Genomic DNA, 16,151 nt, shown 5'->3' with positions numbered 1-16,151 from the left:
AATAGATGTCCTTTTTGCCAATCAACTAACAAATCTATGTAGGAAATATACTACAATAGTAATATGGGACTTCAATTACCCTGATATCAATTGGAAAACTAATTCTGCACCAAGTGAGAAATCAAACAGGTTCCTAACCATCCTAGCTAACAACTTTGTTGTTCAAAAGGTAGAGAAGGGAACCTTTCTTAGAGGGACAGCCATACTGGACTTAATTCTTACAAACCAAGAAGAAGTGATAGAGGGAGTTGAAACTGCATGAACCTTAGGTGAGAGTGACCGTGTCATACTAGAATTCAACATAACGCAAACACAAGCAACAGAACATAACGATACCAGAATCTTAGATTTTTTTAAAAAGCTGGTTTTAATAAACTCAGCACTTGGGAAAGATTCCTTGGATGAAACTCCAAGAAAAAGAAAATCATGAATCTTGGGAAACTGAAAAGTATGATCATAAAAACCCAGACCAGCACAATACCACTGAGAAGGAAAAACAAGAAATCCAAGAAGAAACCAGCATGGCTGCACAAAGATCTCTCTGACGAATTGAAAGACAAAAAGGACAAAAAATGGAAAGAGGGACACACAACTAAGGCAGAATATTAGCAGATAGCCAGAATCTGCAAAGACGGTCAGGAAAGCAAAGGCTCAGAATGAACCAAGACTTTCAACAAAAGTCGAAGATAATAAAGGTTTCTTCCAATATATAAATAACAAACGAAAAAAAAATCAAGGTAACAGTTGGTCCACTAAAGAGAGAAGATGGCAAGGAAGTAACAGGCAACGGAGAGAAAGCAGAGCTGCTTAACTCATTCTTTGCATTGGTCTTCACACAAAAAGAAACTATATAGGCCAGCCTACCAAAAACATAACTGTAAAAGACAGACTAGAAATAAAAGTTAAAATAAGCAGAAAAATAGTAAGAGAACGCTGTCTGATCTTGATTAGATTAGATTTGTTTTATTTATATGCCGCCCTATTCCCTACAGGGACTCAGGGCGGCGAACAACTCAAGCGGGAAAGGGAACACACAAATACAAGACAAGCATTTAAAAATAGCCAACAACCACACCTGTCGAGAGGGGAGGGGAGCTCATCAACCCCAGGCCTGCCGACACAGCCAGGTTTTAACGGCTTTTCGGAAGGCCTGGAGAGAGGTGAGGGTCCGAATCTCCGCGGGGAGTTCGTTCCAAAGGGCCGGAGCTGCCACAGAGAAGGCCCTCCCCCGGGGAGCCGCCAGGTGGCATTGGCTGGTAGACGGAACCCAGAGGAGGCCGACCCTGTGCGATCTAATGGGTCTTTGGGAGGTAATTGGCAGCAGGCGGTCTCTCAAGTACCCAGGTCCAATACCATGAAGGGCTTTATAAGTAATAACTAGCACCTTGAAGCGTATCCGGAGACTAATTGGAAGCCAGTGCAGCTCGCGGAGGATAGGTGTAACGTGGGTGTATCGAGGTACACCCACAATCGCTCGCGCGGCTGCATTCTGGACAAGTTGAAGTCTCCGAATGCTCTTCAAGGGCTGCCCCTTGAAGAAAATCACCAGGACCTGATGGATTACATCCCAGAGTTCTAAAGGAGCTGGCAGATGTCATCTCAGAACCACTGCACAACATCTTTCAAAAATCCTGGAGCATAGGGGAACTACCAGAGGATTGGAAAAGAGCTGATTCCCATCTTCCCAAGAAAAGGGGACATACCCAGGAAACTACAGACCAATCAGCTAACATCAATACCTGGGAAGACACTGGGAAAAAATAAAAAAAAAACAGATCTGCCAAAATCTAGAAACAAGAAAAGTAGTAACTAGCAGTCAGCATGGGTTTGTTAAAAACAGATCATGCCAACCAATGTTATTTCATTCTCCAACATACTGACTAAATTAGTAGACCAGCGAAATACTGTGGACATAATATACTTATACTCAGCAAGGCATTCGACAAAGTAGACCACAACTTACTTGTTGGTAAACTAGAAAAATGTGGGATAGACAGCATCACCACCAGATGGATTCGCAACTGGCTGACAAACGGTACTCAATAAGTACTCCTTAATGGATCAAAGTCTACATGGAGGGAAATAAGCAGTAGGGTAGCTTCCATCTTAGGCCCAGGACTCTCTAGTATCTTCATAAACTACTTAGATTAGGGAATAGAAGTGGAACTTACCAAATTTGCAGATGATACTAAGCTGGCAGGAATAGCTAACATCCTAGAACCATGATGGCGAACGTATGGCACGCATGCCACAGGTGACACATGGAGCCATTTGTTAGGGCACATGAGGCGCTGCCCTGTCAGCTGCCCAGCGCGCATGCTGACTTCGGCCTTCTTTTGAGAACGTTTTTCACTCTCCGGAAGCTTCCTTGAAGCCTCTGGTGCACGAAAAACCGGCCCTACAGGCAAACCGGAAGTTTGGGGACGTACTTCCAGGTTCCCTATAGGTCCGTTTTTCGCCCTCCGGAGCCTTCAGGGAGGGCGGGGGAGGCTGTTTTCGCCCTCCCGGACTCCCAGAAAGCCTCTAGAGCCCGGGGAGGGTGAAAAAAAACACGCCAAAAGCAGGGGGGATGTTTGCTGATCATGCATGCAGGGGAGAGTTGTGCACATAGCATTACGGGTATGCCATGCACATGCACAACTCCCCTGAGCTCCCCCCGCTTTTGGCACGGGAGCCAAAAAAGGTTTGCCATCACTGCCCTAGAAAATAGACTCAAGTTCCAGATGGATCTTGACAGATTTGAATACTGGGCCCTTCCAACAAAATGAAATTCAATGTAGAGAAAAGTAAAGTCCTACACTTAGGTAAAAAAAACAAAGTACACATATAACCTGGGTGAAACCAGGCTTAATAGCAGTAACTGTGAGAGGTATCTTGGAGTCTTAGTGGACAACCTGCTAAATATGACCTAGCAGTGTGCACCAGCAGCCAAAAACATCAGTGCAATCCTAAATTGCATTAACAGAAAGATACAATCAAGATCAAGTGAGGTACTAATAGTAAGACCACACCTAGAGTACTCCATCCAGTTTTGGTCATCACACTATAAAAAAGATGTTGAGACTCTAGAAAAAGTGCAGAGAAGAGCAACATGATGAGTAGGGGAAGGAGACTAAAACAAATGAAGAACGGTTACAGGAACTGGGCATGGCTAGTTTAGTGAAGAGAAGGACAGGGGAAACATGATAGCAGTATTCCAATATTTGAGAGGCTGCCACAGAGAGGAAGGGATCAAGCTATTTTCCAAAGCACCTGAAGGTCAGACAAGGAATAATTGATGGAAACTGAACAAAGAGAGATTCAACCTGGAAATAACAAGAAATTTTCTGATAGTGAGAACAATCAACCAATGGAACAGCTTGCCTTCAGAAGCGGTGGGAGCTCCATCACTTGAGACTTTCAAGAAGGGATTGGACTGCCATTTGTCAGAAATAGTGTAGGGTCTCCTGCTTGGGTGGGGAGTTAGAATAGATGACCTACAAGGTCCTTTCCAACTCTGTTATCCACTGTACTTTACACATCACAAGTGTCTTTTTAATAATAGCAAGATATTGTATGAGCATATTTAGTTAAAATACACTACAAGCCAAACAATGGTTTTAAGATTGTCCCATGGAGAACAGCTAACACTTTCATAGCAATATCCTCTAGATCATAATCAATTTATAGACTGCAGCTCAGCCTTTTATATAGATTTTATGATTTGAAATCTTCAGTTGTTCTTAAACTGAGCCAAAAACCTTAAATCCAAATTTCTATTCAGAGATATATTTTTCGTCTACAACCATGTCCTATGAATTCCTAAATCAGTGTTTCTCAACCTTGGCGACTTTAAGTCCTGTGGACTTCAACTCCCAGAATCCCCCAGCCAGCACAGCACAGCTGGCTGGGGAATTCTGGGAGTTGAAGTTCACAGGACTTAAAGTCGCCAAGGTTGAGAAACACTGTCCTAAATTTTAAGAATCAGAAATTCGTGAGCTCAAGTAAGCAAGAGAAGGCATCCAGATTTTTAACAAGTGGGTGGAACTGAGTATTTGCAGCAATTGATTTTGTTTACAACTTTTATAAAATACAAGGAACTGCTTATGTTAATAAACATGTTGTGTTTATTAACATAAGCAATATCTATAGTTTCAATTCAAACAGCATTAGATGCAGTTTAATTAAATGGCGCCCCTTTTAAACTTCTGTTCTGCTATTGAAAAAACCTGAAGTTTTTTTAATAGGAATTATGTCTGTGAAATAACAAAAAAGAAATCCAGTATTTAATACTACATGTAACTACGGCGGCAAGGATTGCCTTTGCCCAGAAATGGAAAAACAAATTAATCCCAAGCGAAGATGAAATAATAAGAAAGGTTATGGACTGTGCCGAAATGGACAAACTAACTAAAGAAATCCAGGGAAAAGAAGAATCACAATTCTACCAGATATGGGATAAATGGAATAGGTGGATGGATGACAGAAACAAAAATCAATGAAAGAATATAACAAAACTCAAAAAACAATAGTTATGAGTAAAACAAGAGGGTTAAGAATGGTGAAATCCAAATGAAATACAACAGAAGAGGAAATAATATAAGGTGAGCGGTATCGATTGATGATTGCTATTAGTAACCTGGATCCCTGCGAAGACCGCCTACTGCCGCATACCTCCCAACGGCCGGTAAGATCGCACAGGGCAGGCCTCCTTCAGGTGCCGTCAGCCAGGCAATGTCAGCTGGCGGCTCCTCGGAGGAGAGCCTTCTCTGTAGCCGCTCCAACCCTATGGAATGAACTACCCCCAGAGATCCGGACCCTACCCACTCTCATGGCCTTCCGAAAGGCTGTTAAAACCTGGCTATTCCGGCAGGACTGGGGCTGTTGACCTCATTACTGAGGTCCAGCCCCGATCAGATTGGGTGCATGGTGATTTTTTTAATTGTTTTCTTTGTCTTTTTCAATTCTTTATTTTTTAATAATTTGCTTCTTTTCTGTAAGCCGCCCGGAGTCCTCCGGGATTGGGTGGCCTATAAATCCATTAAATACAAATACAAATACTAAGAACAATAAGTTCCTGTTTGTATTGTATTGTATTGTATTGTATAAATGTGGTGTACATCTAATTTGTGTGTGTGTGTGTGTGTATTTTACATGTTTGTTAATAAAAATCTTTATTTAAAAAAATGTCAAGAAAGGGCTTTGTAATTGTTACTTAATAAAAATAATAGGGACCTGTTACTCAACGGCAATTATTCCTAACATCGCCAGGGGTCCTGAGTAAGCCACATCAGCACCGCCAATAGTTATAGTTATAGTTAATTTATTTGTATGCCGCCCTTTTCCCTGGGGGGACTCAGGGTGGCTCACAATCAAAAGGAAGGGGGGAACAGACTTTTACATATAAGACAGTACATGATTAAAACGCAACATTCATACCATTCGGGCGGGTTACAGTCTTTAGCCCCAGGCCTGTCGGAACAGCCAGGTTATAAGGGCTGTGCGGAAGGTCTGGAGGGTGGCGAGGGTACGAAGCTCCACGGGGAGATCGTTCCATTGGGTCGGGGCTACCACCGAGAAGGCTCTCCTCCGCGTGGTGGCCAGTCGGCATTGGCCAGCGGATGGAACTCGGAGGAGGCCTAAACGATGAGATCTAATGGGTCGTGTGGAGGTGATCGGCAGTAGGCGGTCTCTCAAGTACCCAGATCCACTACCATGAAGGGTCCTAACATTTCTAATGAAAAGAAAAAGGGGGAACGAGTCCGCTTGTCAACAGACTGCAACACACTTCCGGGGGGGGGGGGGGGGCGACAGTGGAAACCTTGCAACCTTAGGTAGCTGCGTAGGGTAAACAGTCCAGCAACCTCTGTGCAAAATTAAATCAAACCTGGTTTTAAAACCTTGCAACCTCCAGGAGCCGATTTGCGATTGTTAACACGGAACACGCTAAAACCCAAATCTAATTAAAGATACACAAGAGCTAAAAGGAAAACAGTAAGGTGACATTCGGGGAGGGGGGGGGATTCAATGCAAGCCTTAAAGCTGGATTGCTGAATATGCATGTTTTGTTTTAAATCCAGATATTAAAGGGATTCGTAGACTCGCCCTGCACCGCGCCTGTCGAATTAAAAACGGAATTAGACGGTGCCCCTTATGAGCCGAGCTGCGCTCGTCCCATCCCCGCGACCGCTCCGTCCTTCCTGACCCTCTAAGTGTTTTTCAACCTTGGCCACTTGAAGATGTCCGGACTTCAACTCCCAGAATTCCCCAGCCAGCGAATGCTGTCTGGGGAATTCTGGGAATTGAAGTCCGGACATCTTCAAGTGGCCAAGGTTGAAAACAGTCTAGGGGTCCCTGCGCGCTCCTTGACACGTGACCGTAAACACTTCGCACATGCGCACTTAAGGAACCCCGTTTGCCCCCGAAAACTCCCTCAAGAGGCCGTTGAAGGGAGTCGCTCAGGTGAGCGGCCGACCTCGGTCAAGGGCGTCCCGGGTCAAGCCCCCTCCTGGCTTCCTCCTTCTCAGCGCCCCCACCACCCCCTTAAGGGGGCTGCCTGCTCGCTCGCTCGCTCGACCAACCGCCCCCTCACCCTTCTCCCTTGTTACCTCCGCGGCCGGGGAGGGCTCGTCCTCCACCTCAAAACACAACTCCCTTCTTCTAACGCTCTCTCTCCGGCAAATTAATGGCGGCGCTGTTCGGCAATTTCCGCCACTCGCTCGGTAATTTCCGGCCGCCTTAGAAAAGACCGGTCGGAAAACGCGCGCGACTTCCTCTGGAGGGGAAGAGAGGGGGGGAAAAAAAACGAGGGGGCGTGCGCGGCGGAAGGACATTAGGAAGTGCGTGCGCGGAAGGATCCGTTGTGGTGGCGTATATATAAGCGCCGCGGAGAAGGGGCGCGTCCTCTTTGGGACGGCGGCGTTCTCGGAGGGCGGTTTGCCGGCCGGAGGTTTTTTTCCCTTCTTCCCGCTTCGCAACTTGACAACCATCCGGCGCCATCATGGGATTTGGGGACCTGAAATCTCCCTCCGGGCTGCAGCTCCTGAACGCCTTCTTAGCCGACAAAAGTTACATCGAGGGGTGAGGGGGGACCCAGGCGGGCAGCTTCCTCGCGTCTTTGTCTCGCTGTGAACCTTTTTTCCCCTCACGCTCTCGGCCTTGTAGGCCCCGGCGGCCTCTCGTCGACATGCTTTCCCGAGTAAAGTTGGGTGGAAGGGCCCCTGCGGTGAGGCCTGGCTGGGAGCGTTAATGGGCCACCAGAGGAGAGTAGATGAGGGGGCCGTTTCTTTTCACGCTCGTTTATTAAAAAAATAGGAAAGGCAAATGTATAAATTACATTGATAACGAATTTAACATCGTTCCCATCGTCATCGTCATCCCTGGAACGTTCGACATTGTTACCTGCGTTGTCTTGGTTTTGTTGTTCTGGAACCGTATGTGGTTCTTTATTTTTATTGCGGAAAACGCAATTTATTTTAATTTTTTATTTTAACTTGTATATATATTCCCTTGTTTGTAAGCCGCCCTGAGTCCCTAGGGCAGTGTTTCTCAACCTTGGCAACTTGAAGATGTCCAGACTTCAACTCCCAGAATTCCCCAGCAGTGGTTAGGACAGTGTTTCTCAACCTTGTCAACTTGAAGATGTCCAGACTTCAACTCCCAGAATTCCCCAGCAGTGGTTAGGACAGTGTTTCTCAACCTTGTCAACTTGAAGATGTCCGGACTTCAACTCCCAGAATTCCCCAGCAGTGGTTAGGACAGTGTTTCTCAACCTTGTCAACTTGAAGATGTCCGGACTTCAACTCCCAGAATTCCCCAGCAGTGGTTAGGACAGTGTTTCTCAACCTTGTCAACTTGAAGATGTCCGGACTTTAACTCCCAGAATTCCCCAGCCAGCATTCGCTGGCTGGGGAATTCTGGGAGTTGAAGTCCGGACATCTTCAAGTTGCCAAGGTTGAAGAAACACTGCCCTAAGGAGTGGGCGGCATACAAATGTCAATAAACTTCCAAAACGTGCTAGGAGAAGGGAATGAATTGGCCTTAATGAACCGGCCGCCTGGCGGGGGGATTTCAGTCAAAAAACGCCCCGCAGCTCAAAAAAAAAGGTTCAACAGCAGATGTCAGGTCTCTTTATATAAACGAGGTTGTGCTGGAAATGAACTTTGCAATTAGCTTTTGATTATAACGAATGAAACTATGAAATGAAAGTGGGGGGGGGAGTATTGAAACTAGTCTGTGAAGCCTGAGTTGTCAATGGCGTGGAACAAATTTTTAGTTGGGGTTAATTGGTAGATTTAATACACACACACCCCTAGGTATGTCAGATGTAAATGAAGCTGCAACTTCAAATGACTGCTTTTGACAAGGAATTCCAGCTCCTCTTTTCTTGTAAATCCGTCTACTTCAGTATGAAGATACATTATGGTCAATCCATCCTACTGAAGATCTGAAGGTCACAATTTAACAGGGATGCTCTATTCCAGGGAGTTGAAGCTATGGTATGCTGGCTGGGGGATTCTGGGAGTTGAAGTCCACAGGACTTAAAGTCGCCAAGGTTGAGAAACACTGCTCTATTCAAACCTTAGTAGGCTAAATATGAAAGGGAAAAATCTGCTAGTTCCCATCAGACAGTAACACAGTTGCATCAGAAGAGCCACCTTGTGTCCACTGTTAACAAGTTCAGCCACCCTATAATTTCCCCAAAGGTGAAAGTTGCAAAACTACCATAGAATCCATACTATTTGGTGTTTAATTTATAGTAATTATGGTGGTTCTTTGATAAGTTAAAAGTGGCTTTGCTAATTAAAATTCACATTCTGTTTCCTGCAGGTACGTTCCATCACAGGCAGATGTTGCTGTATTTGAAGCAGTTGGTTCATCCCCTCCTCCTGAGTTATACCATGCCCTCAGGTGGTACAACCACATTAAATCTTACGAGAAACAAAAAGCAAGGTGAGGCTCATTTCTGCTATTTGCATTTCTGTTTCTGGTCTTACGTTTTGTGTTCCAGATGAAGCTCACAGAAATATAAAGTATTCTTTTTCCAGAAATCTAGAGTTTTAGGTATTTTTCCAACAGGGATATGGGAAATTTTCTTTGCATAGGAAGCTGCCAAGGATGATGGCTCATGTTTCCAAAAATGTGCATGTTGGATTGTTCTGTTCTAGATCAGAACACCAGGGTTATCTTAACCCAGGCAGATGCAGTTTGGGAGAGGAATAGGGAAAAGACCAGGGATGTTGGTGGCTAAGGGGAGGGAGAAAAGGGAAGAGTTAGGAAGATGTGGATTCCTTGGAGTATATCATACCAAGATTGTGACAAAGGAGAAACGGTATTGGAAGATAGGGGACGGGTCTCTGATATAGGAGACTATATGTTGCCCATCTCACTATCAAAAATGATTCTGAGTGAGAGAAGGCACTGGATATATGGAGAGTCCCAAAGAGAAAAAGATGGCAACATGCATGAACCTTGCCTGATTGCTCACCTGAATACGTTTACTTTAACAACCAAAATGAAGCTTAAACTTTTCCCACTTTCGTACAGTAGTCATTAATATAAAATTCACCATTCTGTATTTCTAAGAAAGTAAGATCTCTTTGTTGTTATTTGTATAACTGGGCAGTTTTAAATTTGTAATTCACTTTTCCTGATGAATGCCATTGAACAAATTGCATTAAAAACTTAAAGGTAGTCCTTAATTGGGATTAGAATTTCTGTTGCAAGTTGTTGCAGTCATAAGTCATCACATGACTCAGTTTTACAACTATTTTTTCAGTGGTCATAAATTGAATCACTAGTTGCCAGTATGAATCCAACTTAACCAATGTCATATTTTTCCCAAAACGGAGCAAAAAACAATTGCAAACTCGCTGTCAAGTGCCTGAATTATAATCACGATTGCAGTAGGGTGACAGTTGTAAGTTCAAATTTAGATCATAACTGACTTTTGAAGGCTGCTGTTAATGAAATGGTTACAAGTCGAGGACTATATACAAGAGATGGAGTGTTTACATTTTAAAAAGAGCTTTCATCATCTACGTAGTTTAAATCTTACCCAAGTAGATTTAGAAAATTCCCAATTTCAGAAATGTTATTTAATCTGATTTTATATTCAGTAATAAATAAAAACCTCTGAAGACATTTATTGGCATTGTTAGCTGAATCAACGACAGCAACTCTCCCTTATTGATGCTCAGACCTGTGCTGGAGATACATTATAAGTAACCACTTAAATTGCAATTTGCCTGCAAGGCATCAGGTGCCTATGAAGTTGGCATGTAGTGTCTTAACATTTGAAATTTCATTATGCTTAAAGACAGCTGTTAAATGGTTGGCAAAGGGAGGCTGCACTTCTACAGCTTTATTCTGGACCACACTGAAGTAACAGGAATGTACTGTCAACAATTAAATGCTGTCTGTTTTCTAGTCTGCCTGGTGTGAAGAAAGCTTTGGGAAAATATGGCCCTGCAGATGTTGAAGACAGCACAGGAACAGGTGGAGATAACAAAGATGATGATGACATTGATCTTTTTGGTTCTGATGAAGATGAGGTACCCTAAGCTTCTTCCTGTTAATTTTGTGTGGGGCTTACATAAAAAGCAGCATGAAGTTAATTGAATTCTGTAATAAAATACAATGCAGTTAAGATTAAATGGTTAAAACATTGTATGAGACACTATGTACAATACTGCCCAATTGGGCTAGCTTTGCACACCACGGAATTGTAATGGAATATATTTAGCTTCTCTCTTGAAGGATTTCAGTGTTCCTTCAGAGATTGCCCAGCTTTTTCTGTTTGCCATTACAATCACATCTAACCCTAATTCATATCAGCCCCATTCTTTTCAGTTGGTTGGTGGGCTGAAGGAGGAATAGTTGTGTGCAAGATATATTGCATAGAAAGATCATTTTAAATGAGAGCAAACTCTATTCTCTACTAGCAATGGTGATGCTAGTAGTGTAGTGATACCTCTGCAAGAAAGCAGGTAAGCTCAGAGAGCATAAAGGACGAGATAGTTACAAATACTCTCCTATATAGAAGGATCATTCTCTTGATAGCCTTAGATTTGCTGCCAACATGAAATTCTGCAGGGATGATGTGTGAGGAAAAATGTTTCACCTCAAGAGCCAACTGTCTCAGTTATTTAGGGAAAAATGTATTTTTTTTTTCAATTGAAGACATGACCAATATAAATAATCTCACATAACCGAGCCTTGCTTTTTCTAAGCAGCATGAACCCCCAATAGAGCCAGGTCATTCCTTCATTTAACTGAGAGTGAGAACACTGGAGCAAAATGGACACATGGTTTCTTTAGAAACTGACAAACTTAACTTAGTTTATAGACAAACACACTACAGAGACCATTTGGAGCTGAAGATAAGGGCAGCAGAGAAGAGTTATAACTTGACATTATCTGGGAGATTTGGCCTAAGTTTTGAAGCAAATCAGTGTATCTTATTGAGATTCCTTTCAGTTCCTATATCTTGCAAAGGGATATGAGACTTGGAAAGAAATTAGCGTTGCTAGTTTTTTAATCATTCCTAACAATAAAAATGGAACTGGCCCTGTTATTGCTTTATGGTAATTAAAAAAAAGTTTTCCGCTGACCCAGTAGAATTTAGTAATTATATGCTAAATGTAAATACTGTATACTTTGACCAATACGACCAAGAAGGTAGCTTTGCAATTGTATCCCAGATATACTTGAGTGTCTAAACCAATGTCATTTGGGATTTAAACAAGGATTTGAAATTAAAATTTGGTGAATGAAAAGGGTGGTGCATTGGAACGTGGTTTTATTAGTTCTTTTGGAACTTTCTATGGCCTCCTTCAATGCAATTGACCATTGGGTCTTTTGGGTTACCTGATAAATCTGGGCCTTTGGTAATTGTTGTAGTCGTTAGAATTTCGTTGTATCCAGAATACAGACTATTGTTTCTTATATCTCAATAAAAGGATTGTGCTCACTTTGAGAAGTCTCTTAGATCCTAAGCTGTTCCTTCATTACAAAATAGTGGCAGAGATGAGTGCATTTGAACAATAATTTGTGGTAATAGCTGGTTCCAAGTAATCATATTGGGCAACACTTTTTCCCTAATAGGTGATTTCAGACTATGAAAAATAATCCCTTTAACTTTATTAAGCCATTTAATTGATGGGCTGTGTTGTAACAAGATTGCAATTATAGTATGAAAATTTTACCTTATTTTTGAATTTATTGTAAATTAATGTTAGCCTTTTTTATGTCTGTGCTATATTTTAGTGGAAACACTTGGTATAAACCTAAGAAATCATTAGATAATGCTTTACTCTGTAAAATCATGGTAGATGGTACAATCTATCCAACCTTCACTGACTTTGAAAAAAGCTAAGTAGGTTTAAATCACTGTAAATTGTGTATGGATTACTTCTGGGAAAACCTAGGGCAGTAGTCTAGACTGGAAAAACAAATAGAAAATGTTCTAGAAGATAGCAGTCACAAAGCACTTTTGTGTTTTTGTCAAGAGAACTGTGGACACATAGTGGTAATCATGGAATCCGGAATCATGCTCCACTTGAGGGGAAGCTTTACCTTATAGTCTTGTAATGCATATTAAATTTGTCTGTAGATAGTGTTTTAAAATTAAAATCTCATCTTTTTCAAAGTTCTGAATTGGTGACATGATGAATAAAACCAAATCACCATCTTTCGGCTGAAATTATGATGATTTGTTTTTTTCTGAAATCCAATTGAGTTTGAACTTGCTAAGGAAATAATTGCTTTATTTTATTTACCTTTGTTTTTTCATTCCTTTAGGAAAGTGAAGAAGCAAAAAAGTTAAGGGAGGAACGGCTTGCTCAGTATGAATCAAAGAAGGCCAAAAGTAAGTTATTAGCCCTTCAGCACTCCTTAAATTAACCAGTCTGAATTGTTTCCTAGATTAACCATAGTCTGTCTAAGATCACTGCATGTAGGTATTACAGATATTTTTCTTATTACAGGTATTGCTTTGATTTAAAGTCTGTCATTAGGTTCAAATGTCTGAATACAGGTGAAGATAAACTCCCAAGACTATAGAAGTAGCACAATATCCTGCTTAAATTATGTGTTTTACTGTCAATGGTGAAATACTGATTTCATAGCAAATATGTGATTCCACAGGTACTGGCCTGAAACTGTTCTGTGCTGTAGCAGTTGCAGTATTCCAACTGTGGAAAAATAGCCGTTACGCTTGCAAAATGCTCCTTTCCCAACCAGGAGAAGAGAGTTTCAGTGTAACAAACAATATCGTATCTTGTATTCTTCTCCTATGCTGATTAAATTTAATCTTATTTTGCAGTTTAGAAGTTTTAAACATTTAGTGCGTGATACTTTTAGCTTTTTTCTAAGCAGAAACAATGACATTTTTTGAGTACTATCACTAGGTTGTGTAAGGGAATTTGTTATCATACAGTTGCTATGATGATAACTGTCCATTCAGTTGTGTCTGACTCTTGGCAATTCTCTGGACCAGGTCTCCCCACATCTTCCAGTCTTGCACTACTTTGGCAATTGCTTTAACTTCTTGAAATTACATAAAACAACCTGCTTTTGTTGTGTTATTCTTTGGTTTCTCTAGAACCAGCACTGGTTGCCAAGTCATCCATTTTATTAGATGTGAAACCTTGGGACGATGAGACAGATATGTCCAAATTGGAGGAGTGTGTCCGAAGCATTCAAACTGATGGCTTAGTGTGGGGATCCTGTAAGTAACCGGTTGGGGATAGAAAAAAATTACAACATTACTTTTAGAGTACACTTCACATGCGTAAGATCTATGTATAGTTGAATTGCTTCTTAAATCATGTCCCCAAAAGTTCGTAGAGTTTATTGTTTCCATTTCACAAAATCAGGGGCTTTTTGTTGAGAACTTCCAACTGGTGTGTAGTAGGGCCAGTCAAATTTCTTAGTGAGTATCCCAAAATGGAATTTTGGCAGTGTTGTGGACTAATAGCATTTAGACTTATATACCACACATACTGCTTCACAGCACTCACTGGTGGTTTATAATGTCAGCATTATTTGCATATTGCCCCCAACAATCTGGGTCTTCGCTTTACAGAAGGATGGTAAGCTGAGTTAACCTTGAGACCTGTCAAGATCGAACTCAGGCTATAGGGAGAGTTTGCCTGCAATATTGCATTCTAACTACTGCACCACCAGGGTTCCTAGACTAGGTCATTGAATTCTGATGGCCCCTGTAATTTATAGTACCTTACCCTTACCATATCCCCTATTTGAGTTTGAGACACATATAGAGGTGAATTATTTTTCCTTATAGAACCTCTTAAGTAAAAGTTCTTGTTGTACCTGATAGGCAGATGTATATGTGGACTAGCATCATTCTCTTCATCACTCCATTGTTTTTGCACAACGTATATATTCACTGACAGGGAAACAGCTTTTAGGTTTACCAACCTCCTTGCAAACAACAAGGTGATTAGCACATTACCTTAAACTGGGTTTATTACTTATTGCTTTTCTGCATATGATACTTTTCAATGCACTTAACTTTTATTGAAAAGTTTTAATAAGGAAAATTGCCTAAGTTTACTACAGTATTCGAAACTTAAATGATGAATGTTGTAGGTCAAAGATTTTGTGTCTACAACATTCATCATTTATAGCAATAAATTATTGCCATAAATCAGTTTGGTGGCGCTTTTCCAGACTAACACATTTTATTAAAAGGTAACTAAATAGAGTGCTACTAGAATCCTCCTTTAAAATGATGAATTATGATGATGAATAATTTTTTCCCCTCTTAAATTCACTTCTTAATTGCTGTACTTCAGGGAGAGTCCCTGTATGAGGGGAGCTGTAATTCAAGTTCCCGAATGCTTGCTTCTACACATTATGCACACTAAATATGTATTATAGGGGATAAACATAGGAGATTGTTTTAACAGTTGTTGTTTTATTATCTTTCTAGCCAAACTAGTTCCAGTTGGTTATGGAATAAAGAAACTTCAAATTCAGTGTGTAGTTGAAGATGACAAAGTTGGAACTGATATGTTGGAAGAAAAGATCACTGCATTCGAAGATTATGTACAATCAATGGATGTGGCAGCTTTCAACAAAATTTAAGTTGTGGTAGCTTCTGGAATAAAACTATTGCAGCAGAAATGTGATTTATTGTCTTCAGCTATTCAACTGAAAAAAAATCAAGTTTTCTATTGAAGTTTGTAGGCTAAAAGGAAATACTGTAATTTGAATTCTTCACTTCAGAGATGGAAGATGGTTCTACCATAGTTCCACTCTTATCGTGGGAGGAATTCCAAGTTGTGATTTTACACTGGTGAACCAAATCCACTTTAATTAATTGAATAGTTCTTTACCTGACATAGTGGGTTGCTCTGACAGTAAAAGCATTGAAATGGAGTTTAAAAAGTTAGATGGGTAATGGTATATATGAACCATCTAAGGAGAATTCTCTTAACCCACCATGCACTTAAACACATGGATCATTAAATAAATCAAGGTAAAAATACTTTTAAATCATAGATAAAGGTTGGGTAAGATGCCCAAAAGTAGTAGTAAAACATTGGTCCATCTGACCTGCTAAATATGTCAAAAGCATTCTTTGAATGATCTTGGATCCCATGAGATCTCAAATGCCTTTATGTAGTAAATGTGTTGCCATCTTCATCACGATTCTGAAAGCTCCATAATTATCAGGACACAGTACATATGAACACCTACTAGCTGTCAGTGTAGTTACTGTCTTTATGATGTTGATAGGTACCTTTAGAGTTTTTGACTTGGAATGCATTTGAAAAACTGATGGAAGGCTGATTGGCTGGCTGCTTCTGCTTTCTTAGTGGTGTTTCTTAATCTTCGTCATCTTTGAGCATTGCATACATTTATGTGTCTGTCCATGGAGCCTTTGAGGGGCTTTTTTAATGCTTTACTAGTTGGCTTCCTAATCTTAGGGATGTATGCTCTTTTGGATCTTGCTGAAATAGTTTGTGGTGGTTCCACCACAAATGCGCAAACGACAAAAGCGCGCCTCACTAAACCGCAGTGACAAAACCACACCGACAAAACCGCGCGACGAATGAGCCCTGAAGCGCGCCGACAACAGCGCGCTGTAACCTAACCCTAAACCTTAACTTAAATCGCGCTTCTGTCGGCGCGCTGTTGTCGGC

The 16,151-nt window shown here is 41.3% G+C and overlaps 3 protein-coding genes and 2 non-coding genes across 5 annotated transcripts in view; 4 read left to right on the top strand and 1 right to left on the bottom strand.

The window, feature by feature from the left end:
* The window catches only part of NDUFS1 (NADH:ubiquinone oxidoreductase core subunit S1), a 39,657-nt gene extending 32,928 nt beyond the window's left edge, over positions 1-6,729 (bottom strand). The window contains exon 1 of the mRNA XM_087706822.1: positions 6,588-6,729. The gene's annotated coding sequence lies outside the window, so the exon portion shown is untranslated. The remainder of the gene's footprint in view (positions 1-6,587) is intronic.
* ZDBF2 (zinc finger DBF-type containing 2) overlaps positions 1-16,151 on the top strand; it is a 338,913-nt gene that overhangs the window by 258,164 nt on the left and 64,598 nt on the right. The gene's annotated exons all lie outside the window — the stretch shown is intronic.
* On the top strand, positions 6,882-15,129 carry EEF1B2 (eukaryotic translation elongation factor 1 beta 2). The gene is made up of 6 exons (XM_014060962.2): positions 6,882-7,059; positions 8,809-8,931; positions 10,409-10,532; positions 12,781-12,847; positions 13,583-13,708; positions 14,936-15,129. Exons 1-6 carry the CDS (start codon positions 6,980-6,982, stop codon positions 15,088-15,090), a joined length of 675 nt encoding a protein of 224 aa, XP_013916437.1. The 5' UTR covers positions 6,882-6,979; the 3' UTR covers positions 15,091-15,129.
* On the top strand, positions 12,637-12,712 carry LOC148049317 (small nucleolar RNA SNORD51). Its single transcript, XR_015695276.1, has one exon. It is a non-coding gene; the product is annotated as a small nucleolar RNA SNORD51 (small nucleolar RNA).
* Positions 13,118-13,251, top strand: LOC148049316 (small nucleolar RNA SNORA41). The gene has a single exon (XR_015695280.1). It is a non-coding gene; the product is annotated as a small nucleolar RNA SNORA41 (small nucleolar RNA).

The sequence above is a fragment of the Thamnophis sirtalis genome, unplaced genomic scaffold, assembly GCF_051295495.1.
Source record: "Thamnophis sirtalis isolate CommonGarterSnake01/CBP01778 unplaced genomic scaffold, rThaSir2_p1.2 scaffold_1, whole genome shotgun sequence".
In the NCBI taxonomy this organism is placed as follows: domain Eukaryota; kingdom Metazoa; phylum Chordata; class Lepidosauria; order Squamata; family Natricidae; genus Thamnophis; species Thamnophis sirtalis.
The sequence above is the reverse complement of the archived record's forward strand: the minus strand, read 5'-3'. Positions and strand labels throughout refer to the sequence as shown.